This window comes from Erithacus rubecula (assembly GCF_903797595.1).
Source record: "Erithacus rubecula genome assembly, chromosome: 21".
NCBI classification, from domain to species: domain Eukaryota; kingdom Metazoa; phylum Chordata; class Aves; order Passeriformes; family Muscicapidae; genus Erithacus; species Erithacus rubecula.
The window spans coordinates 10,149,836-10,175,881 of record NC_136673.1 but is presented as its reverse complement, the minus strand read 5'-3'; the positions used below and the strand labels follow the sequence as shown (position 1 = coordinate 10,175,881).

General features: G+C 49.1%; 1 protein-coding gene across 27 annotated transcripts in view; it reads right to left on the bottom strand.

The window, feature by feature from the left end:
- ZNF618 (zinc finger protein 618) overlaps positions 1–26,046 on the bottom strand; it is a 152,240-nt gene that overhangs the window by 8,910 nt on the left and 117,284 nt on the right. For 9 of the 27 annotated variants that reach the window (XM_079324039.1, XM_079324064.1, XM_079324047.1 and 6 more), the window contains 6 exons: positions 20,646–20,833; positions 18,402–18,486; positions 17,272–17,328; positions 10,885–10,929; positions 6,187–6,264; positions 876–977 (listed from right to left, as the gene is read on the bottom strand). In XM_079324039.1, the coding sequence (XP_079180165.1) occupies positions 876–977; positions 6,187–6,264; positions 10,885–10,929; positions 17,272–17,328; positions 18,402–18,486; positions 20,646–20,833 (555 nt within the window). Of the gene's footprint in view, positions 1–875; positions 978–6,186; positions 6,265–10,884; positions 10,930–17,271; positions 17,329–18,401; positions 18,487–20,644; positions 20,834–26,046 lie in introns of all 27 variants that reach the window. The other 18 variants (XM_079324063.1, XM_079324046.1, XM_079324049.1 and 15 more) reach the window with 8 other exon arrangements.

The window sequence follows — 26,046 nt, the reverse complement described above, 5'->3', positions numbered from 1 at the left end:
TGATCATCTGTGATTTTGCAGTGTGTATTAGAGGATTACCTCATGCTGCTGCCCAGCACTGAATAAACATACACTTTCTAACTTTAAATTGTTAGAGAGTCTTTTGCCCATCACAGTTGCGTATCAGTATTGGACCAATACTCTTTAGTAAATCAGAGAGAGCAGGGGGCAAGGCACAAAACAATTCTGAGACTCTTGAAGAGGTGGAACATGCCCAGATGATGGAAGAGACAACTCCAACCCTGGATTAGTACCCCCAAGGTTTCTGGACAGAGGAACTTCCAGAGACAGGCCCTGCCCTTGCTCAGAGCAGCAGGGAGCAGATCTGCATCTTGTCTCTGTTGGGGGGATAGTAACAACTCAGCCCAGATGGAAAGATGGACATCAAATCATAGAATCTCAGACAGGTTTGGGTTGGAAGGGACATTAAAGCCCATCCCATCACTGCCATGGGCAGGGACACCTTCCACTGTCCCAGGCTGCTCCAGCCACAGTGTCCAGCCTGGCCTTGGGCACTGCCAGGGACCCAGGGGCAGCTACAGCTACTCTGGGCACTCTGTGCCTATGTCACACCACAATAACTGGCTTAGTTTTTTTCCTCCAGCCCAGGAAGTCAGACTTTGGATCAGAAGTTACCTTTTTCCAGGAGTTACCAAATGCATCTTCCTCACAAACCTTTCCAAGCACCCCAGGGCTCTTTGTGGCACTCCTGTAGTGTGAAGGGGTGCTCTGCTCTGCCAGGTAGGACATGAATGAAGGATGAAATCAGACACAGTTTGGTGAGGACAAGGGCCTTGTGCCTTGTGCAGTGTCCATCACTGCTGCACCCCTGAGACACCTGTTGGACAGGGCCAAAGTGAGAAGCTGCTACGTACTGTTGTTGGCGTTATTTCTTTGGAGCTGTGGTTTCCACTTTTCTTCAACCACAGGGAGAGGTGACCTGGGCTGGCTGGAGGCAATGTTGTTCTCATTGTCAGCTGTGAGGCAAGAGACAGGGAGGGGGTTAAAAGCACAAAACAATGCTTAAAGCACAAAGAAGTGGAAACTACCCAAAAGGTCAGCATTGATGTAGGGTTCCTTTAACAAAGGGGACAACAACCTACCACACTCTGTGTGGCTTTTAGGCAGCTTTCAGTGAGCTGGCACAGCACCCTCAGGGCACCTTGAAACTGTCTTTGGAGCCACAACCTATCACTTCCCAAAATGTGGCTGACATGTGCCACATGTCTTTCTGTGTGCTCGGGAGGTTGATGCCATCAGTGCACCCTGAGGATCTCCTGAGGAGCTGAAGCTGCACACCAGGAGGGATGGAAACTCACCCTGACTTGGGCCATTCATTTGCTTCTGAAATGATGGGGAACAGACACTGATCCTTCTGTCCCTCCCTGTCTCTTCCTGCACTGCAGGTGGCTGCTCTGCTCTCTCGAGGAAGCACTTTGGTTTTTAAGCTGTGCTCAGCTCCTCTGGATCTAAAGGTCTCATTGCAATCAAGGTCTGGTTTCTTCCCTGTAAACAGCAAGGGCCCATCTCCTCTGGGGTTGATGCCTCAGACTGCAAACACAAAGCCAAAATTGCTGGAGTGTGGACCAAAGACCATCCACCCAGAGGCTGCAGCACCAAGTGCCCCCAAAGTCTTTGTGTTCATGCTCCCATTTCTGCATTATGTAACTGGGCTAAAGATTTTGGCTGCCAGTCTGATGGGATCTTACAAGGAAAAGCAAGAAATCAATAAAGTCTGTATTGTATCCATGTTTTCCTCTCCTGTGCCCCAAAAATTTCTCCCCTCCCTCCAAAGTAAATTTTCCAGTTCTTAGCATGCTTCAGTATGAAAGGGTGCTGTGAAACAGGCTGTGAAGGAACAGTGCACAATGAAATGGGCTGGAGGAGGAAGAAGAAAGATGGAGAGACAGATGACCAGGCTGAGCAGAAGGATGGAAATAAAACCAAAGAAAACAACAGGCCACTTGCTCATCACAGCTGGACTCATCACACCTAATCCTGGACAGCTGTCAGCCACCCCTCTGAGGTGGCCTGTCAGAGCTCCTTTTACACTCAGGGGTGCCACTCATTCACCCAGGCAGAACTGGACCCTCTCCTACAGTAAGAACCACCTGGAGACACAGACTCTGCAGTGATTTTACAGGGAGTGCAGGCTGGCCAGCTCAGGTGGCAGCCCCTGCAGCCCAGAGACACCAGCACAGAGTGCAGTGACCCTGCCCTGTGCTCTGGGCAGAGGAGCACGAGTTGGATCTGTACCTTGAGGCACCCCCAGCTCTGCCAGGCTGCTCTGGGGTGCCAGCAGGACACACAGGGCAGGGCAGAGCTGCTCTCCTCCACATCTGCCAGCAGATGGGAGACCAGCAGGGCTGTGGTGGAGCTTCAGTGCTCTCCTCCTTACAAGTCCTCTCCTGTGTGAGCAGCTCTGCCCTTTACTGCTGGCACTCCAGACCTGCCCATCAACAGGCACAGGCTGCTCAGTCACCTGTGGGCACTGCACTGGCACAGGCTGGGGCAATACCTCAGAGCAATCCAAGACACAACAGGACACAACCCAGGAGAGCCTCTGGCACTGCCTGGGGTCTGTGTGTGCCTGGGAGCCCCTGGCCATGCTGGGGAGTGCTGCCATACTCAGGCTGCAGCCACAGGTTGGACCTTGCAGGGGTGCAGAGATGTGAAGAGCATCAGTGACCAGGTGTGACACATCACCTTTCCCCTGGCATCTGCCAGACTAATTGCTCTTGAGCCAGTGTCACCAGTGTCCCCAACTCCAAACATCTGTGGGTGGGCAAAGGAAAATGCTGGATGTTACCTACTAACTTTCCTTATGGTTCAGGGCCTCCTTGTCCTGATGAGGGATGAGTAGGGGGAGAAACTCTCTGTATTTCCTCACCATAACTCTTTTATCTTTTTCCTGATAATAGGGGATTTATTATATACAAATATCTGCTGGCATTCAGTGTGGCATTAATGAGATTTGTACATTTCAGCCTCATCTTCCTTATCAGAGAGTCTGTGAACTACACAGATCATGGTTCTTAATTTTTCTTCATGCCTTCAATCCTTTAATCCAGGTTCAGCCTACTTTTCCTTTTGTTTTTTTAGGCCTAGATTCTAGGAAGGGCATTATATGGTAGCACTCGACCTGAACAAAGTACTCTAAAGGGAGTCAAAGCTGTATATTGTTCAGTGTAATTACAGAACAAATTCCTCTGCCTGGTGTTCTGCCTTTCAGCACCAAATTTACATTCTAATTGCTTCTTCTCACTGTGTAGCTGCTTTATGAAGCTATAATCTCTCCTTATTACCTTCCAGCCTCGGGGCTCAGCACTCTGAATGACTCAAGAGCCAGTATGTCCCTGATTTTGCTTCTGGAGGCCAGCAGCATGTTCCCTGGCTTCTGTCCCTCGTGAGAAGGGTCCAGGGGAGGCAGCACAGCCACTGGAAGAGATCAGCCCTTTGCATTAGACAGGACAAACCAAACTGGGCTGCTGAACACATGAACTGAGGGAGCATTTGACCATACAGGCTCTTTGCATCTCCATAATGAAACATTCCCTGGCCAGGGACAAGCCACTGCCCTGCCTGTCCCCAGTCTGTGCATCCTCTGCCACCAGCTCTGTGACCACTGCAAGGTCCCTGCACTCCTAGACTTCAGAGATGTTGGGGCAATGCTGTTTCTTGGATATAGAAATCTCAGAATAGCAGACTTGTTTAGGTTGGAAAAGACCTGTAATATCATCCAGTCCAACCATCAGCCCAGCCCAGCACCACATTCACCACTAAGCCATGTCCCCAAGTGCCACATCCATGTGTTTCTTTGAGCACTTCCAGGGATGGTGACTCCAACCCTGCCCTGGGCTCAGGGTGCTTGAGAAGCCTTCAAATCTAAACCTCCCCTGGAACAACCGAAGCCATTTCCTCTTGTCCTTGTCAGTTGTTCCCTGGGAAGAGAGACTGACCCTCAGCTCACTGCCACCTCCTGTCAGCCTGAATGCACCAGAGAGCTGCCAGGGCAACTGCAGGCCCTGTGTGCTTTCAGTGCTGTCTGCTGACACAGAACACCCAGAGCTGAGCACCCCCCAACGCTGGCCACAGTCTTCCTGCCTCTGTTTTGGTTTTGCCCCATCCCACAGCAGCAAACACTGCCCACCTGCCCCAGCTGCACACTGTGGGGAAGGGGAGAGCTGTGAGCACAGGGCTGCCAAGCACCACACCCAGAGAGGCCACAGCAGGGGACAGTGGCTTTCACAGGGCACAGCCTTGGTGCAGCAGCAGAAAACAGTTAAAGAAAACACTGACACCCTCGCTGTCACTGCACCAGTGAGACTTCAGGAGGAGGCAGCCAGGCAGAGGAAGGGACTGGCAAACTGAGCAGGGAGCAATGAGAAAATAGAGTTTACCAAGAGTCATCCTGAGCTGGGCAGAGGGGATTTACTCATTCACAGAGTTCTGATGTGACAGGAACCCAATCACAGGTACTGCTCCCTCCAGCCCTGTTCTGTGACCAAAGTTACCCAGGTGAACAACCACAGGACCACAGATTGGTTTGGGCTGGAAGGGACCTTAAGGCTCATCCAGTCCCACACTTGCCTTGGGCAGGGACACCTTCCACTGTCCCAGGCTGCTCCAAGCCCTGTCCAACCTGGCCTGGAACACTTCCAGGGATGGGCAGCCACAGCTGCTCTGGGCATCTCTGCCAGGGCCTCCCCAGCCTCACAAGGAGCCCTCAGCACCACCTTCATGGGTCATTTGTAAAGAGAACCAAGGAGGAAGCTGCAGGTTGCACTGGCTTAGAACTTGAAACAGCTCAACCCTGCCAGTGAGCTGCCCTTGTCCCCTCAGCTCCTGTGCTGTGTCAGCCAGAGCTGTAACTCAAAATGCTGCATTTCAGTACCAGAGCAAGAACAGGATGCTCAGGACACGGTGTGGAGGCAGCAGAAACGGCCATGGACAAGCAGCAAGGACAGACCCAAGGCCAGGGAGTGAGGGCAGCCCTGCCCTGAGCAGAGCTCCACTGCCCCTCATGGCAACACAGAGTCCCATTACTCCACAGGAAGCCCAGAGCTCCAAGAGAAACACAAACTCACACCTTCTGCTAACAAAGTGCTCTCACAGTCTCTTTGTAACATTACACAGATAATCAGTAAAGTAGCTGCTGAACAATACACAAAGCCTGCACTAAGATTTGCCAGCAGGAACTGAAATGGAATAGAGGAACCTCATGGATGAAGAACTCAAGTGACACTATTATAAGTAAGACTAATACTAAAATAGAAAGCAAGATAAGTACTTTGATTAACATTACTGTTACAGAAAGGAAAATATGCTTTTCTTCAAGCCTCTTGTCCTCCGTGCCACTTTCCTTAGGGCCTGCACTGCATCTGCATCTCAACAGAGCAGCTGTCTGTTGGAGAACACATGTCTATCAAAGGGGATTTAATTGTTCTTAGAACTGTATTAGTCCACTTGAATATTTATTCAAGAGGAAGAAAAAAAAAGAAAAAAAAGATCTACCAATATAAAATGAATTCTGTTTGTACATTTCTGAATATATTGAATGCTGTCTTTGAAACAGATTTGGCTTTGAAATTTTAAAATCATCTCTTATGCATCAAGACAGGAAATGAAAACAGTAACTTAGAAACAAAGCACTGGAAAGACTCCTAAGAGTTCTCCTTTGTAGGTAGCTGAGAGGGAACTGAACATAGCTGCTGAAATGGCAAATTCTTCTTCTGAGAACACTTTTCAGTCCTTTGCAGAACTCCAGGAGACACAACCACAGACAGGACTTGTGTGGGCAAAGGCTCTGCTGCCCTGCAAATGTTTTTGGTTTGGTTGCTTCCATGAGAGCCACCCCTTTGGCACAAGGGGGGAATTGAACTGCTGTAGGAGCTTATGCAATGAGGATTCTCTGAATAGCTCCAGATAAAGGCAATGAGCAGTGATGGACTCTGAGCCAGCATGGCACATTCCTTCTCTGTCTATGGAAAGGAGCAATATTTACAGTACACCCTAAGCCTGTGTGCTCCAGCCTTGGAGGGATGAGTGTGTTTGTTGCAGGTGAAATGACTGGGGCTGTGGGAATGGGGAGCACTGAGAACCCCATGGACACACATTGGGGTCAGCACCAGGCAGCAGCACAGAATTTAATTCTCTGCTTGCAGTGAGTCGAAGTGCCCAGCTTACCTGCATGGGACTGCATGTGCTCCAGGAGATTGTTATAAAACTGGAACTGGATTCCACAAGCTCCACAGGTGTAAGGCTCTGTTTGGGAGAAATCAGTTCAGAAGAATTACACAGAGTCTGCAGGGAAGCAGCACAGGTGCATACCTCAGTGTGTCCAGCTGTGGGCAGGGCTCTGCCTCCTGGGCTGGGGCTGGGCACCTCCTCCTGCTGCCCTCATGGCCAGGGCACAGGCAGAGCACTAAGGGAAGCACCTGCTGTCCTGGAGTGTGTGGGCATCTCAGGGACCTGCACAAGGGTCTCTTTGGGAGGCTGCCCACTGGCCAGGGTCTGCTGGCCCAGGCTGCTGCAGCCTGCCTTGAGCCTATCCCTGCCATTGCTGTGCCTGTGAGTAAAGCCTGCTGGATTCATCTTCCATCCAGTTCTGTCACACTGCAGTGTCTGCTGCCTTTCCTGAGTGAGACAAGGAGCACTGGCTTGTGACAAATGCTGCAGCTGGAGGCTGGGGGTGGAGCAGTGCCATGGGGGAACTCAGCTGGGGCCTTGTGGCTGTCACCAAATGCAGTGAAACCAGGGACTGGTGAGTGCCACAGGGCTGGGTGGCAGCAGGATGCCAGGGAAGCAGAGGTGGAGGGCAGGAAGCACAGGAACCAGGGCTGTGCCTGAAGGCTGAGAGCAGAGCAGGAGAGCCATGTGCCAGAGCAATATGGATGAGCTGGAGTGAGGAAAGAGCTGGGTGCAGAGCTCCCTTGGGAGCTGAAAGATACATTTAGCCCTGTTCTGTGTTGAAAGTGCATTTTCTTCCACTGAATTAACCTAAAAGCAAATGTTTGCAGCTGACTGTTTAAACAGTATCAGCAGAGTGCACTGGTTGACAGATGTGATCTCGAACTACAGTGCTGAAATCTGGAACTCTGCAGTTTGCCTCTGTCCCTGCAGCCACACCAGCACTGCCACCTCTCACTGGGGCATTTGCTCCTGGAGCAGCAGAGTGGACAAACACATCTGGCATATGAGCAATTTTGGATACAAATGCCTGGCACACACACGGAGCAGGGTCTATTGCTACAATATTTCAGATGTCCAGATCTAAGTTCAAAGGGAAAAACACATTCTGTACCAATGAATAAGCAGAAGCACCAGCACCCAGGATAGAAGAACCAAAACCCAGAGAAGCACAAGGCTACCTATACTCTGTGAGAAGTCTGTCTCAGGGAGCAAACCCCAGAATCCACATCAAGGCTACTGGAATCCTTGAGGAAAAACATAAAAGAGAGCATGAGCAAGTTCTGTATAAACTGTACTTTTATGCTGTGAGGTTAAACCTTTCCCACAGAACCTACAGCCTCTGAATTTATGGAGACAGCTCTGTTTGGAGTTGTGCTCAATGTTTTAACTCAGTGTCTGCTCTAGGGCTCTGCTGCAGCACAGAAGTTTGGAAATTTGAGTACTTAAAAGTAGAAAATCACTTAAGTAACTGCTTGTGGAAAAAAGAGAAGACTTGGACAGCTGAGTGGTACAAAGGGATTTTAGTCCTTGGGAATTAATAGGGGCTGTGTGTGCTGAAATCATCAGTAATGAGGAAGTTATGGTACAATGCCACAATGCAATCTAATTGTTTAGACTTATTTTTAATTGTCAGAGAGGAGAAGGCTCCTGTGGGTGCAAACCATCCCTCTTGGGCTTGCCTTTCAATGCCAATGGCCCGTGTTACATATGCACCCTGCTCTGCTGCTCATGGAGCAGTCTGCTCTGATGGAAACTCTCAAACTGAGGGGGCCTGACTGCCCCTTCAAGCACCAAAATTAACGTGTGAAGAACCTAATGACAGCAGTCACACTTCTGAGAGCCTGAGTGCTGCTGACAGGCTCCTGGCAGCCCAGAGGAGCTGTGAGCCCCTCTCTCTGCCCCTCTGCTCTGCTGGAGCCCTGCCCCTCCACCAGAGAACAGACCCTGCTGTACCTCCCACTGCTGCAGATGCCACCCCCAGTCCCCTGGACACTGGCAGCCCTCCTGTGCCACTCACACCTCAGCAGACAGACAGACAGACAGCTGCATTCCCTTCTGCCACCCCTCCCTGCATGCAGAGGAAGGACAGGGAGGGAACCCTGCTCAGCACTGCAGTCCCAGCCCCTTCTCTGCCCCACAGCTGCCCTGGAGCAGGTTTCCAGCACAGCCCTTCCCTCAGCTCAGCTACAGCCCCAGCAGCAGCAAACCCTCCCATCAGCCAGCACTCTCCAAGCTGCACACTCCCCACACTCACTTTGCTCTCCTGTTTCACTCACATTTCCTTCTCAGCTCACTTTGTGTCCCCGAGCTGCTTCATCTCCCTCCTGCTGTATTCTCAGCTATTCTATCAGCACAAACCTGTGCTATTTTTCTAGCTCTCCCCTCAGAAAAAAATTGTGTTGATTTTCATCTCAATTCCAAAAGATGCCCCTTCTGTTCTATCCCAGAAATGTCCAATTTTGGAAACAAAATCACCACCTGCTTTCAAAAGCTAATCTCACATTCTGAAAATGGCAAAGAACATACAAAAGTCTAAGTTTACCACAAATAAAAATGTGGTAAAATAAGCAAAAAATTTAAATTCACCCAACAATTCCAAAGTCAGTCCCAGAACCAGAGGAAGGGATGCTTGGGAGGATGTGCAGAAATCCTCATGGGAATGAATGAACTCAATTCATTTCCCTGAGCTCTCTCAACCCTCATCCTTCTGAGCTTTCAGCTCCTGAGCCCCTGATGTTCCAGAGTGCAGAGCTGGGAACAATCAGGCTGAGTGGAAGGAAGATGGGATGTGCCAGGGCTAGAAGAGGAAGAGGGATCTGAAAGGTGGAGAAAAGAAAGAGGCAATCTGTATCCCAAACCAGGGAAAAATCACTGCTGGACAAGAACTGTTCACCTGGGCTTGGAATCCAGTAAATCCTCCTCCCTTTGATTTCTCTTGCAATTTAAACTGAAAAAGTTGTCAAAACTGCTCTGCACACCCACCTGAGCCACACCTGTGCCCCATTCTCCTTCCTGGGAGCACAGCCCCCCACCACTGTAGAACCTTTGCTTGTCCTTCACCCTGGGAACTTCAGCTCTTCCTTACTCAGGCTCAGGTTTATGCATCCACAGGGATCTGCTCTCCTTCAGGTGGGCTGAACTCAGCAAAGGGCCCCAGGTCTCCCCTCTTGCTCTCTGCTCCCAGCTGCTGGTGGTACAAGGGAAGCTGGACCCTTCTGTGCTGCCCTCAGGAGCCTCCTGTGCTCATGAAGGAGTTTTCTGAGAGCAGGTTTCAACCAGCAGCTGGTGAAACCTCTTCAGTGTCCTGAGCCACACAGAACTAACACTCACATCTGGTTGCACAATTTAAAGCATCTTTCCCCAAGGCTATAATTAGACACTTTTATTAGTTCTTTACCCAGTGAGCAAGGCCCCAGAGCAAGGCAGCATCTGTGTGAGCCAAGTCAAGGGAAAACCACTGCCTGTGCTTAGGTTAAATAAATCACTCTAATTCCCATGTTAACTCTTATTGCCACATCTAAGCCAGGGAAAGTAGCAGAGCCTGGTCTGAAGCCAACAGTTGAGAGCTTTAGAGAATGTTTCACCAGTCAGCACCCTGAGGTGCCTGTGCAGTGACAGACACCAGCAGGATGTCACCATGGCTCATCAGGAACAGCCCCCAGGCTGCTCCTTCCTCTGCAGAAAAGACCCACATTTCAACACTTCTGTCCACATCTGGGTGAAAAACAAATGCAGAACAACTGTGAGGAAAAGTTCTCAGTATTTCTACCCAATGTTTCCACTGGCTTTAGCTTTACTAAATTGCACCTTCCCTTTGACACAAACCCACGAGACAAGGCAGGAGAACCAGCAGCAGGAAGCTACAAAAACACCAGCATACCCCAAAAGCAGTGGAAGTTTCTTGAAAACTTCTGTCACTTCCAGCCAGGTCAGACTGCAAGAGGTAACAAGGTGCTCTGGAGCAGGTTTGGAAAACAGGAGTCCCAAATTCACCACCCTTGTCAATGTCTTGGCATTAACTGGATTTCTCTTCCCCTATAAACTCGTGCTCTGAATAAAGCCCTTGTTTCTCTCTCAGGTTTGTAGGAGGAGGAAGAACACCTGTCCTGCCCCTATGGCCATGCTCAGGGCTGGCCTGCATCAGCAGGCTGGCACAGATGGGATCACCCCAAAATCCCAGTGCCAGGAACCAAACACACTGCAAGGCAAAGGAAGAAGCTCCACCTGCTGAAAGCACCAAGTCCACAGGGCAGAATGTCCAGCAGAGAGCCATGTCCTGCTCTCTCCCCTCCTGCCAGCTCCCTGTCTCCAGTCCATGCTCCCAGGCACAGGGAACTGGCTCTGTGCAGGTGTGCACTCAGCTGAGCCCTGAGGACAAGTTTTCCTGTGTGTAAATATAACTTAAATACAGGTTCATTTTCAAATCTTGGTCTCGGAACATGCTCACAAAAAACTCCCTGAAGACTGAATATGAAGTGATTTGGCAGCCCCATACTGCACAGAAACACCCTGGAGGATTTCTGTTGCATTTAAATCTGACACCAGAGCCACAGAAATGAGGCATTTTATTGTTTGACACCTGGACTTGTAATAAAAGAGCATTTATTGATGAAAATTGCTCAGAGGGCAGGGCAGCAGGGCTGCAGGAGGGCAGTCCCTGCCTTTTGCACCACAGACATCCATCACACTTACTTTGGAAAAGCGGGAAAGGATTTGAAATCAGGGGACTTGCGGTTTCTGCAAAAAAGAAAGAGATTTAAATATTGAGACTGGCAGAGACCTTGCTGCATTCTACACAGCTCTGCCTATCTGCTCCCTGCTCCTTATCCCTCCTCTGCACTTCTAGAGTTATCCAAGGCAGGGCAGGATGGCAGCTCCATCTACCACAAAATCCAACATGTCCATTTTCTTTCTCTTGCTCAGTTTCTTATGGCCAGAGTTCTTTCCTGTCCATTTTAAAATGTACAGAGATTTTTAACACACACCCAATGCTACAGCAATGGAAACAAGGGGCAAGAAAAGCAAATCAAAGAAGCCTAGCAAAAAAAAAAAAAGCCACGGGGCAGAAACCCTTTACAACAGTTTTCTTTGTTACTCCAGATGCAAATTCCCAGTTTCACCATGCAGCTTCTTTAAACTAAAGCTGGGAGGGAAAGCCAGGGTATTTCACTCTCCCTGGATGCCAAAGGAGAGTTCCTAAGCAGAGCAGTTACTTCAGGCTGAGAATGCACATTTCCTATGCAGCACACCTTGCAGGTTGCCTTCCTGTAAGGTGTGACTGAAAACTGGGTGCTGGCTGCCCCTTGGGCAACCAGGAGCTGTCAGCATCCAGCCCCCAGTGCCCTGGAGCAGGAGCAGTGATCCCAGCACCTCAGAACAGGTGTGGTTTCCTACAGTTCCCAGGTGAAGTCCTTTAGGGTTAGATCCTGCAGAGGGGCAGAAATCATTAATTATTAATGCTAAATATTCAGTCATGAACTCAGAACATTTCCAGAAGGGTCCCTGGTCCAAGGTGAGCTGGCACATCCATGACTGAGGCTCTCAGGGCTCTCTGACATGGCCTGGTTTCCTTGGAAGGAAAACTGCCCTCATGAACTGCATGGGACAAGCACAGTGAGCCTTCCTGCTAAACATCCCAATGTGCTGAGGACCTGAGCTGCTGAAGAGGGCTCCACATGGCAGGGCCAGCCTGTAAGGAATGGAGATGAAGGCATGGATGATGCTTGGCAAAGACATGACTGGACAGAGCTGTGGAAAGGGGATGCATGGCAGACACCAGCTCCTACAGAATGCTGCTGATCACTTCACACATTGTCATCAGGCAGCAGTGCTCCAAATGCTCCTGCAGCTGCTGAGCTCTGTACCTGGGGCAAGACCTTGACTGAAACAAGTCCCTAAGCTGGCCCTGCTGAGCAGCTGAGCAGGGCAGGCTCCTCCAGGCCCCTTCTCTGTGTGTGCCTGGTCCCACTGTGGGCAGTGCTGTGCCCACTCAGGAAACACACGATGGCCAGGGCACCATCTGTGGCTCCAAGCACTCCAGGGCTCTTGTAGCAGCTCAGCCCCTCAGCTTTTGAGGGGCAAACCCCAACTTCACTGTCCCCCCAGAAGAGAATCTGATCTGGAGCAGGCACAAAGCCCAGCAGTGGCACAGAACACTTAAAGCAATCCAAGGAATTCCCAGCATCACCTCTGGCTGCTCTCCAGCCAGAAGTGCTGACACAGTGCCCTCGTTATGCTTGGCTTGCTATTCACATGGAAACCACTGTCAGTATGAAACAGCAGTTCAGGTACTCAGTGCAACACTCCTTTATGTGAAGGAAGACTCTTAGGATTTTTCTGGTCTTCAGATTTATAACTGGACAAGTTTTTATCCATGCATTGTCACATCCGTTACTGCACAGTCACTTCTGCTAAAGCAACAATCACAGAAATGCCAGAGTTTGAATAGTTAATGATAAATCACCTTGCACTGGGGCTTTGTAATCCTCCCCTCCACAGATTCTCCAGGCAAAATGAGAGTTCAGGTTTTTCTGCACACTTTGTTCTCTCAGGGATTCTTCTGGCCATGCCCTGCCAGCCCCAGCCCAGTATGTGTGCTTGCAGACTGCAATCCTCAGCCCTGCATGCCCCAGTTCTTCTGAGTGCTCCTTGCCTCACTGCTTTCATATGGATTGCCTCAATTCTTCCCTGGTGTCTCAAGGCTCTGGAGCAATTGGCAGGACATCACCCACAGAGACTGGAGGCTGAGTGGTTATTTTAACCCAGAAATATTTCTTCCTGTCTGCAAGCTGCCTGTTGAACAGCTTAAATTAACATGGCACCAGAAATAAACAGTTCATTCCTAGAAACCTCAATTCCACACATATGCCCAGTGGACACAGTGACTTATTTATGCAACCAAGTAAAGTGACACTTTCTTAACTGAATGTCTCCCTGTGTGACTCTGGTGGGAACTGCACTCAGCTGCTTACTTTCCTCCTGGGCACAGCACTTCAGGCTGCTTTGAAAATGCAGCTCAGTGTATTTGTGCAATTGTGTTGCCCCATTATCAGCACTCCCTGTGCTGTGTACAGAGTGGGAGCTCAGAGAACAACTCCCCTTCCCCTTTCCCTCACTCCTCAAATTTGGCCATTGGCTCTCCCAACTCCATGGAGACTTGTAGCTGTCCCAAACCAACCACAGATGAGGAAGAGAATTACCAGATGAAAGTTAGTGGAAGTTGTGCTTGTGCTGACAGATCCTGAGAGGCATCTGGGTGCACCTCAGGAGGCAGAGGCACAGGGAGCTGGCTGTGCTAATGTCACACTGCAATCAGTAATCAAGAATTATTATGTCCCAAACACTAAAGCTGCACTCACCCACCCAAAATGCTATCCTAAAAGTGCAGTCTTTCCAGCAGAAACCCCCTGAGATGGGCTGTGTGATGGCTGCACTATAGGGGATGAGCAGAAGGGGATGTATGGTCACACCAGGGAAGAAAGCTTGTCACTTCCAAAAATCCATGTTTAAAATCTAGTCCTGTGTCCTCTAAATCCTGACAAAGGGGCGTTCTCAGTCTTTTCCAAGAATGTAAAATAATATGTAAATTAATGTAAAATAAAATGTAGGAAATAATTTTTTTTTTTGGTCTCAATCTCATCTCAGCTTGGCACAAACTGATTAAAAAAAAAAAGAAGACATTTCCATTGACCCTCTCCCCAGTCTGGAATAAACAGTGCTGGAAAGCAAAGCTTCCCTGTGTAAATAGAAATGAAAAGTGTTGACATTTTAAAAACTGTAAATGCTAAAATTTGTTGCACTGGAAGTTCTGACAGTAATAGTTCCCTAAAGCAACAGATGAAATTGAGACATGTTTATACAGCTAAAATCAACCTTGAAAGTTCAAAATATTTCCCAATTCCCTACATAATTTTAACTGTTCTCTTTCACACCCATAACACTGAGCAAATTCAGACTTCAACAAACACTGACTATTTCAATTAGATTTCCCTCTTGATGGCTGTATTTGAAGGTGTTGAAACTAAAGAGCTTTCCCCCCCCCCTTTTTTTGCTTTTACTTTACTTCTTGGATTCTCACCATTTCCTTAATCCCTCTTGGCCTTCATTTCAAAAAGGAGTTAACCATAGTGCCCAAAACAATGGATGAAGTTGCACTGGGCTGTAAACACTGGAGTTAGAGATGGTACTAGTCCCTGAGGAAGGTCATTGTCCCTGTCTGGAATCAGAGGGAGGGAGACCCTGGGGAGATGCCAAAGCCTGGGAGCCCTGTGGTGACAGAGGGCACCAGAGCAGGGCCAGCCCCAGCCAAAGGTTCCTCTCCAGCCACACATGGATGAAAAGGAAGGCAGTGACCTTCACTGTGGAACACAACACTCAGCCCAGCCCCTTTCTGGGGATTTCCCTACCCATGCTCAGGCTGATCATCACTGCCTTTTACATTGCACAAGCTGGCCTTGAAATATTGTTTGGCCTCTTGAGAATTTGGACCAGAAAATCCCAGCACGTGTCAAGAGCCAGCAGAATGACTCCTCCCAGGGAGGATTCCCTTGAAAGCAGCATTATGACACCCTAAGCAAGAACAGCTTCTGCTGTTCATCCCAGTGAGCCCATCCCATGCTTCAGGATCAGGTCATGGCACTGCTTTCTGTTCCTCCCTTAGCTCAGCAGTGGATGAACAGAAGCTCTGTGTGACTTGGGACCTCTGCTGCCTGTGCTCCCAAAGCAGCAGAAGGGAGCAATTGGAACATTTTAGCAGCATGCTATTTTTAAAGCACTATGGAACTCCCAGATTTCATAAAAAAAACAGTTCAAGTGTATGTGGAGACCCTTTTCCATGAGTATAAAGGACACTCTCCCATCATAATGTGGATGACAGCTCCAGTCCTTCACCCACTCCCTGTCTGCATCCACCCTGCTGGGAGGCAGGGCTGGGACTCAAACCAGGCCAAAGCAGGGTTTGCCATGCAGCACAGAGCTGCTCTCTTCGGGGCAGCCAGGTGCCAGCTCACACAGGTAAGGCTGCCAGGTACCTGCATTCACTGTGACAAGGACTGGGATTGTGTGCATAGGGAGGAGACATCCAAAAAATGCAACATTTGCATTCTTACTCCCACTCAGGACTCCCTACAGCATTGCACCCCAGTGTATTTTAGGTGGTTTTAGTTGCTGACCTCCCTGCTCTGCTCCTCCTGCCCCTCACTCCAGACACCAAGGGGTCTGTGCTACTGCAGTCAGGATGGTGATACAGGGAAAAAGCAGAATGTCCCCAGCTGGGTGGCCTAAAAAACTTCTGCTGCTCTCTTTGGTACCTCTGTAGCTGAGCCTGTGACACAAAACTCACACCCACAGAGAGCAAGAGCCATCAGGCATTTAACAAGTTCAAGTCACACAGCTCTTGGCTGCTCAGCTGGGACCTACATTTACCTCCCAAACCTGGTGACTGTTCCTTACAGCAGCAGTTTGGTGACAAGCAAACAGCAGATGGGAGTGGGAGGACAGAAGTGTCCATCCTTCTGTCATTCCCCACCACACTACCACCACCTGCTTCCCTGACTGGGATAAATCTGCTGGTTAAAGCACAAGACAGGACAAGCCAATGGTGCCAGAATCACCCAAGAGTTCCCATCCCACATGTGACACTGAGCCACATGGTGTTTGTCCCACCCACTGAGACACAGCTATGGAAAGGAGGCAATGGGGAGGCAAGGACATGTCAGCTCTTCCAAAAGGCAGCCAGAGAGCTCTGCCTGGACACCTGAGCACACAGAACTCTCCAGGGCCTCTCTGACCACCAGTGACACTCACGGTGACTGGTGATGCTCACTCAGGCTGCTGCCAATGAGACCATTGGGATGCCTGAGAACTGGAAAGAATAAAAGGAGAAATAGCTTGGTGCAAGGGCTGGAAAAGAGCACTGAATGGGACATGTAGGAAGCAGCACAAAAATGGAGCCAAAAGGGGAAAACAGGGCTGGGGAAGAAAAGAGGATGCAAGACAGATAAAGGAAGGAAAAAGGGAAGAAGTTTGTACATCCCCATGCACTAGCCTGGCTGTGAGGAGCATGCCAGCTGCTTAATGCAGAAAGGAACTGTTTCCAACCAGAGCCCAACTCCCCTCAAACCAGTCCTGGGCAGCTCACTTGAGTTCCTCAGGTTTCCTGGCTCAATCAAAGCTTTAGGTGAGTACCTTGCAAATCCCCTGCAGCCTGCAAGGCCATTGACTGAGTGTTATGGGCTAAAATAAACTAAAATAAACTGACACTACATGTGGTGCAAACAGAAACACTCCTTATAGGAAACAAGATGAGTAAATCACATGAAACTTGCTACTCAGCTCGTAAGAATTTCTGGGTTTTTTTGTTTTGTTTTTGCTATGAACTTTCCCTCATGTGCTTTAAATGTTGTGGTCGAGAAAGAAACAGATTGAGGAGGATGAGTGTGATGTGAGCTGGTACAAGGAGATGGCAGGGAGAGTCTGGGAGATGTGCCACAGGAAGAGTGGGTCAGTATTTAATAGTTCAGAAAGAACTGAAGTCTTGGACTGCTCAGTACAGCCACTCTTTGTGTTTCTTGACAGTGCTTCCTGGACAGGTTCATGCTACAGGCTCTTCGCCCCTCCTGCAAAACTTGTCAAGAGCAGTCAGCAGATTTACAATGCAGATTTCTTGGCTTAAAGAATGACCTGTCTGATAGGAAGGAAGATATTTCTTCTCTTCCTTTGTTGGCTGTACAGGGTTTGACAGGAATAAAATAGGTACAATCTCAAATCTGCTGATTTCCAAGGGCTCCAGAGGAGTCAGGGTCCCAAGGGGTGTATTGGCATTTACAGATGTGCACTTAAAGGCTTTGAAACCCTTCAAAACACTGCCAGTACCCACAGAAGACAGGACATGAGCTGAGAGAGGTCAGGGTGATGTCCAGGGCTGCAGCCAGGCTGGGAGCTCTGGTAGTCAGTGACTACACTGCCTTGACCATGTCTGACAGCCAGGCTGGGCTCAGTGACCAGGGCCCAGGCAGCCCCAAGGAGTCCTGGCTGTCCAGCAGGAACAGGACTAAGGGCCTGAAACACAGACAAGCTCACCTGATGGGTTCTGCTTACACCTCTTTTCTTTAGGTTTTTCTGTCCCCGAATGACCAGCTGCAATTGGGGTGAATGATGGATTAGTACAGGATTGCTCCCCAAAACACAACATACAGTATTTTAGCAACAAACAATCTTTTTCCCCATTCCCCATCACCCACTCTGCCACTACACATGGGTTTTCCAACACCACATCCCTGGTCTTCAACATGGTTCCAGAAAGCCCCTTACTTGCATCTGAGGCAGACACAACCCCCAACAGACACTGTGTAAGCTGCTCCAGGGAAATATCCCACCCCTTACCTGTCCATTCCAGCCAGAGGCATTGCCAACACCACATATTCTGCTTCTCTTGGATGGAGAATGGAGGGAGGTCAGGCTTTTTTGCTGGCATATTATTCATGTCAGGAGCAAGATGCCAAAACTGTATTTCATTTGGTCTGTCACTTTTGTTGCAATTAGGGAGCATGAATAATGGTAGTGGCCCACTGAAAGGCCAGGCAATACACAGGCAGGATAAAAACCTTGCACAGAAAACTATACAGGTGATGGACCTGAAAATATTGTCTGGGCCACTGGTTATGTTCAGTTACTACCACTTGGACTGAACACTGCAAGGAAACTGCACAAGTGGAGGGGGCTTTCATTCCTTCCAGCACATGTATTTTGGTCTCACATATACACATCTGATTTACTGTGATCTCCATGCAGTCACTGCACAAACAGCTGGACACTGGTTACAGTGACATTTAAATAAACTCTCATGCTCAGCATCACTGTAATGTGTAAACTGCTGTTCCATCCACAGTCCTCAAACTTCTATTGCTTGCAAATGTCTTTGCTCCACCAGGACTGCATTGATACACTGACACAGCACAAGGACTGCTTGATCTCCATCCATCCTTTCTCCACATCTTGGCTCCCCTCTGAAAACCCTATGCACAGGTACCTGGTCCTTGGCAGCAGGATTCCCCCATCACCTGTCTGACAGGGCTGGAGTGCCTGGGGAGGAGGGCTGGCTGCCAGTGAGCTTAAACAAGGTACCCCTAATACACCAACATCCACGGAGCACAGCTGGATCCTGCTTGGAGAGGAACATGGAAGTAGGTGGAAGGGGTGACCACACTTACCACTGGAGTTCTGTGAATTGCTGTTTGTTTCTTCAAAGTTGTTTTGCAACTTGCCTTCCACTCTTCTGCTGAAAGCACTTTCTGCAGGGTGGAGAACAAAGCAGAGATGCTGAGTGCCCAACACTGGATGCAGAACCAGGCAGACAGGAGGCAAGACTTGCTCCTGTGCCACATAATCACAGACCCTGAATACAGCAGAAAGGTCAAATACCTCATTTTGGAGGCAAATGGGTCAGATTCAGTGAAGGGATAACAGGTGGGTATTTTTCTTGAATGCCTTCTGGCTGAGGTGGCCTGGATTGGCTCTTAGGGAGCCCAGGAACACCAGTCCTGACTGAACCAGAAAGGTCATGGCTTCCTCCCCTGCAAAAAAACCCAACCCTTATCTTACTCTTCCTTAAGGCAACAAGCAGCCCTTAAAACCTGGGAGTACAAATGACCAGTCTGAGACTGGACTCGAGGCCTCAGCACCACACCAGTGTCACCTACAGAAGCACTGGGCCAGCCTTCCTTGTGCTTCCCAGTCACCTACATTCTCTTCCTAAACACCCTCCTGGAAATGTTGAGGCAGAGGCCTGAGGGGTTGTCTCAGGGCCTGCCCACCATGTCTGGAAAAGCTGTGGAAGATGGCCTGGCTCTGTGCTTCCCAACAGTGCCCTTGTTCCCAGAGCCCCCCTGGGCCAGGCACTTGGGTACTGCTGAATGCTGAGGGGGATTTTTGGGTGCTGCTGCTGGGAGAGCACTGCTCTGCACCCTCCAGCAGAGCACAGAGCATTTCCCAGGGTCTGTGCTGGCAGGGCTGCTGCGTGGCTCACACACATGGCCTTTGGGGCTACCAGAGACCTGAACTGCAGGAAGAGCCCAGCCTATGGATTTTGGCCCAGCCAGTCCCCAGTGGACCCTTCCAAGTTCTGAGCAGGCTTCTCAAACTCTCAATCAACTAACTCCTGACTCCTAAATATCAGGAGAACAAGCAAACTTGGTAACCAAATCAACTGAAACATAAACACATCAAACAGGGCTGAACTGGAGACCTATCTATCTATCTATCTATCTATCTATCTATCTATCTATCTATTTATCATTTATCTATGCCACTTGACAGATAAATAACAGAAACAAGAGGTCTTAAATAATAAGCAAATCAGATGGCACAAAATGGTTTGGGTCAACACCCAGGTTCAAGTCCCAGCTTATGTCACAAGTGGAAGTGAGATGGAGGTCTCCAAAGACCTTTGTAAAAATTTTGCATGGTGGTTTTGCCTTCATCCCTTAGCTTCCTCCCCAAAACCTCCCCCAAGTCTGAAAAAAGAAAGGAAAGAAAAATCTGGTTTAATGCACCTGCTTGGTCTTACTGTGCCCTTCCCACACCGAGAGAGCTGCTCACTGTTCTCTCTGCTCATATTGGAATCTTTTGAATGTGAAGTAAAATTATCTGTATGGACCAAGCCCTTGGCAGCTGTGGTATGTGTTATCCAACACAAGCCATCCTTGTTCAGCATCCATGGCCTCTCCCACCACAGCCACCTCTCATACTCAGCATCTGTCCGTGCCAGACATTCTGGGGGTGTTTAAAGACTGACTGATCAGCCCTTCTTCTGCAGCCAGATGGAATCTCTATCCATCAATCCCACTAAAGAGAGCACTTCCCACTGGACTGCACATGGCACACTGTGTTTCACACCCTATTTATTGGCTGTTGTTTTTCAGTAGTCTTTGCTTTCTTTCTTTTTTTTTCTTTTTTTAGGCTTGGTCTTGTTTGGAAGGAGAAAACTGAGACAATGAGAGGATTAATCCTAACTTGCATTTTCTAACTCCTCAGTAATAGTTCTGTAATACTGATTTTTCTGTTTATCTCTCAGAGGTTCCTGTGGGGAATGGAGCACTGTGAAACAGCTGTACTCTGTTTCACTTCTAAAGGCACAGACCTAGCCCTGAAAACATCACCTTGAGGGAAACAAACACTGAATGTCAAACAGTGCTGAAAACCAAGCAAAAAATCCCCATTCCTGACAAGCCATTACACCAATCCTTGTCAGGAAGCCCTTCTCAGTTTGTGACACTGGGATTTGAAACAGGGTCTTTTCCACCTTGTGGTTACCACGATGTTTAATAGAAACAACTTGTCTCTGGGAAGGGATTCTAAGGATGGAATGCCCTCAAGCGCTGCTGGGAGCAGCTTTATGGGCAGTGATGGATGGAGCAGAGCGGGGCTGGGAGGTGCGGAGCCCAAGCTCAGGTACCTGTGATGGCCTTGCTTCCCGGGGAGGCGGAGTTGGGAGTGCGGAACAGCTGGGGCTGGGAGGCGGGCGGGGCCCCCGAGGGGCTGCGGTGCAGCAGGCTGGAACAGCGGTTTAGCGACGCCGGAGACTTTTTGCTGGACTGGCTCGTCTGTGTCTTCACTGCCACGAAGAGTGGAGATCGGGAGAACTCTGGATATGAACACTCAGAGCTAGTGCCTGCACAGCCAAGGGGCTCCCAGAGCGGGGCTGCTGAAGCTGCTGAGCAGCGAGCCCCCGGGACAGAGCCGGCTCCCCTCTCCCAGGGGACACGGCTGAAGCCTGGGAGCCCCTTCCACATCACCAGCCCTCTCCTCCTCCAGCAGGAATCACCCCATCCAGCCAGGAGCACCGTGTGACTGCTGGGGGCACCTACGGCTCTGCCTCCCTTTCTATGGACTGGATTTTGGGAGCAGGTTTTTTAACTATCAGAGCTTTGAGCTGGGAGAAGTTTACATCTTTGTTTGCTGAGCCTTGAATAAATCCTAGTGATCTCCAGCTACATTCCTTGTTTCTTTGAACAAATGCAAAGGAAAGGGCACTGTTGGGAATGGAATGGGGTGGAATTAGGAGACAGAGTGAGTAAAGGCTTTTGGTCCCATCTCCAGACTGGTGACATGTGGATAAATTCTAAATATTTCTGGGACATGCTCTTTGAATGCATCTGTATTTTGGTCTCTGCAGTACATATTGAGGACCACCAGGAATTTTCAATGCCAAAAGTCATCTAAAACACCTTCAGGAGCCCTTCGTCTGGGCCACATGGATTAAATAAACCATTACAGAAGTGGAGAAACTGTCTAAGAACCCCTTTCATTCCTAAAGGGCCTCTTCTATGGAAATTTGGATATGGCTCCTGAAGCCCCAGTCCAACTCCAACCACCTGTCCTGAAAAATTACTAACAAAGGTTCAAATAACTCACAGCCCCAGCTCTCTGCCAGTGATTTCTGTGGGATGCCTTAAGGTGAAGGGAGAACAGCAGCACCTGCATGTTCTACACAGTGTGAGTGAGAAATCCTCATCCATGCCAAGCAGCTCTCAGGGGAATGCCACAGCAGCACCACAGCCTGACTCAAACAGGGGAGCAGAGAAGTCCCCCAGGACACTCATTTCCAAAATCCCAGGAGACTTTACAGACCTTGACTGTGACTGGCTCTCACCTCCATCAGCAGCACTGGGGACTGGAGTGTGTACATTCACAAGGGGTTGCAATGTCAGGGGTTTTGATTCACTGGTTCTGACACACAACCCCAAGATGACATCTCCTCACATGTCAGTGTAGTTCTGCAGATTATGCACTGGTTTTCTCACAGTTTAGTCAGGATACTTTTCTGCTTGGTCTCCAGCCAGAGAAATAGGCAGGAGGCCCTTTTGCTCTCTCCATGGATAATTCTCCTTCAGCTGCTGCTAAACTGCCAGCAAAAATATACCCAGATATGAAAATTTCCAGCTTGAGGATCATCTGCTTCCCATGAGGACCATTCCCCATGGGCTTTATTCCCCATTAATGCCATGAGAAACAGCCATCAGCAACTTCAGTGCCAGACACATTGAGAGCATCACTGCACATCCTCTGCAGCCCAGATACTTGCTGTGGGACCTGAAGACAAAAATCTCAATGCTATGAGGACCTCCGAAATTTCTTCTTCCTCCCAAATGAAACAAACAATATGTCTTCAAACTGAGACCCCACAGAGAAGGCTGCTCCATTTGACATAGGCAGAGAGTTTTGTGCAGCAATGCAAGGCAGACAAAGGAATATCAGTTCTAGATTCTGGACGAAGCCAACGGTTCATTGGGAAAAAATGTTCAGTCTGTAGTTCATCAGATGCCAAATTCCCTCTGAAGGCTGAGCAACACAGGTGGAGAGCATCACACAGCTCCTCTGCTCTACTCTGGAAAAGTCACCTTCACTGTGGAACTCACAGCCTCAGGCTGATGGAAAGGTCAAGATGTTTCTAAAAATGAAAATCCTGAGTTGCTGAATGGCCACAAAAACTTCCTGCCTCAAAATCTTCATCATGACAGGAGACAGCACTGTGGGCAGCTGACCTCATAACTGCTGCATAACTTGTGGAGCTTTTCAAACCCTCTCAGAAGGCAGCAGAGACCCATCCCAGTGGAAGCTGCAGTGATGTGGAGGGTGATTCTCACTGCATGGTCTGCAGTCAGCCAGCTCAGGGCTTGGTGCTGCAGCCCTGCAGGATGGCCCAGCTGTGCTGAAGGACATACCTGCTGCAGGAAATGCTGAGAACAGCAGGGGCTCCAGGAAAGCTCCTGGAGGAAACACTCAGTCACTGCTGTGTTGGTCAGCAGAGGAGCTCCCAGGATGGCACTGTGGCTGAAAAGGCTGAGGTGCTCCTTGGGGAGCCATCAGGAATTTCCAAGGGGATCAGGAAGGCAGGGCCAGCTTACAGATCCTTCCTGACCCAGTGCTCGTGCCTGCCCTGCCAAGGATGGAAAACAAACTGGAGAACACTCAGAGGAGGAGACAAAAGGATAACCAAGGGCAAAGAACAGCAGAGCTTACAATGGAAACAAGTCACTCCTGTGATTTAACCAGAGCCTGGAGAGCAGGCAAGGCAGGTCTAGAAAGGACAGAAACTTGATAACTTAGTCCTCCTTCACTGAGCAGACAAGGTTATAAATAGGACTCAGTGCTCAAAGCTACAGCTGGCTAATTTTAGTCTTAATTTAGTGGAGGCAATAATTCATCAAAATAATTACCTTGTGAGATTGCTGCATTTTCTGTCACTCAAAAGAAAGATTAGATGTCTCTAAAGCATATCTGTGTGCAATTCAATCAAGGCAATCCTACAGAATGTGTTTCTCCAGGCAGTTCAGAAATCACAGTGATCCCTCCTGGCTTTCCTGGTTTTGGGAAGACTTTAAAGTCCTGTGTCTGGCAAGCTGTGGCAGCAAGGAGAGAATCTGGCACACAAATCTACACACTAACATGATGCAGCACCACCACAGGGACCAGATTGTCTCAGCAACATCACTTTTTTGAGGTAAAAATTCAGGTTAATAATTTGTGCATGGTATTTGTTTAGAAAGATGTCATGATGGGTAGGGAACCATTTTGATGGTTCAGATGGAATTACATCATCACCTATGGAATGTGTTGGAAAATGATTCCTTAACAATGGCCTGAAATCCCACACTCTGAGCAGACACCTTGGCTATGGCAAACAGGTCTTTCCACAGGAAAACCTCTCTGCTTAAACCTATCAAATTTTTAATGTGTGTCTTTACACACACAAAGAGGGGGATCCTGTTTCAAAAACACTGTGGCATCAGACTGGGAAAAGCACCTGAACTCACAGATTTCCTTCACTGAACTGGAGGAAGCAAAGATACACCATCCAACTGGAATGTGGAGCTGTATTTTTCCTGGTTAGGCAGGGTTTATGTGGAAACCAGCTGTACTACAAAAATGGCAGCTGCCTTAATGAAACACTGCATTGAAGCACTCTGTATGAACAAATGGTATCCAGTGTGCATCCAATATGGAAAGGAATTGAGCAGCAAGTCTTGATGAACTCCTTGAGCATCTCAGGTGTCAGGGTTGCTATAGGTCTGTCTGTCCCCCAGAGAGCCAAGAATGATCCCAGGGATGGCAGGGCCCATCCCACAGACCCTGAGAGAAGTGAGCAAGGCCCAGAGGTGACAGCCAGCTTCAATCACGAGTCCAGGTCACCAGGAAGTTCATGGCAATGAGACAGGTGTGTGGCCAGGCTGGCAACTCAATCCACAGGTCAGCAGCAGGATCAGCTCTGGTGAGGTTAACCAGGACCAGTGATCCCCAGCAAGCTCCAGGGTGCCCAGACAGGGCTGACATCAAGGTGGGAGTGCAGTTGTGGGTTGGATACAAACCCATGGGACCCACAGCCAAGTATGGGCACGTCCACAACTGAGCTGGCACCAACATCCTACAGAGAAGCTCAGGCAGGGTGTGTGGCTCAGAGCTGGGCTGAAGCATAAGTGTGGCTGTGGGCACAGCTCCATGTGGGGCTGCTCAGGGCCTTTCAGAGCTCTGAGTGCTGACATCACTCTAGATTTCCATCCTGGAAGCAGAGCCATGGAGAGCTGTGCTGGTTTTACTGCTCTCTCCCCATCCTTCCATGACCCAGGAGTCTGAGGCTGTAGCTGCAGGTACCAGGCAGAGGTAAATGCACACTGCTGAGCCGGGCTCACCAAGCTCAATCCCACTCCTGGTGCATTTAGAGCCAGTTCACATCCCAGCTGCCCCAGGTTTTCTCTGCACTGCAAACTCATCACAGTCACAGAATCCCAGACTGCTTTAGATTGACAGGATCATCTTGTCACACCCCCCCTGCCATGGGCAGGGACACCTTCCACTGTCCCTGGGTGCTCCAAGCTCCAGTGTCATGTCCAGCCTGCCCTTCCAGGGATTCAGGGGCAGCCACAGCTTCTCTGGGCACCCTGTGCCAGGGCCTGCCCACCCAATTCCTAATTGACACTTGGAATTTCTCCCCAAAATCCCACCTAACCCCATCCTCTAACAGTGTGAAGCCATTCTCCTGTTCTGTCACTTCATGCCCTGAACAGCTTCTCTCCATCCTTCTGAGCAATCCCAACACCCCAGCCCTAGCAAATGTGGTGCAATCAGCTCCATCTTACAGAGCAGCCAGAGCCTGAAAGAGGACAGAAACATCTCTGAACCCTCCTCCATGAATCTCCATTCAGAAATTTTTCTAAAGCTGGGAAAATGAATGTGCCTACAATCCACTTTTTTTTTGGAAACAGCCTCTGACAGCCTTCTTCAAAAGAGTGAATATGTTGACAGAAACAGCAGAAGGATATTCTTTTTAAAGAGTCATAGCCCAGTTCTAATCTATGAAAAAGTCCCTACTCCTCACTTAGAAAAGGGATCTTTGGAAGGAGACATTTGGCATTAACAATTCTAGGGAAGCCCTCAGCAGAGCTCTTTTCCAGACAGAAGCTCTCCAGCAGCTGACCAGAAATTATCCTGAAAGTTGCTATTGAAGCTGCAAGATATCATGCCTTGTTTCATCCATTTCCAATGACTTTTCACTCATTATGACAGAAAACCAGAAACACAGGCTCTGTAAGGGAAGCTTGCACTCAAGCAGAGACACAGAAAGCTGAACTGGTGATGCTGAAGGGTTTTCCTCACCCATTCCCATTGTGACTGAATTTTCAGCATTTGCCTTATAACCAGAAGAATGAGACCAGGGTAGACACATTTACAGTCTCAGCTTTACTTCTGACTGCAAGGACCCAAGAAAAGTCAGCTGTGCTTTTCAAAACTCAGGTGTTAACAGCTGCCTCACAGGACCTTGGATTTTGGGAAGAACAGAGTCTGAGCAGTAGAAAGGTG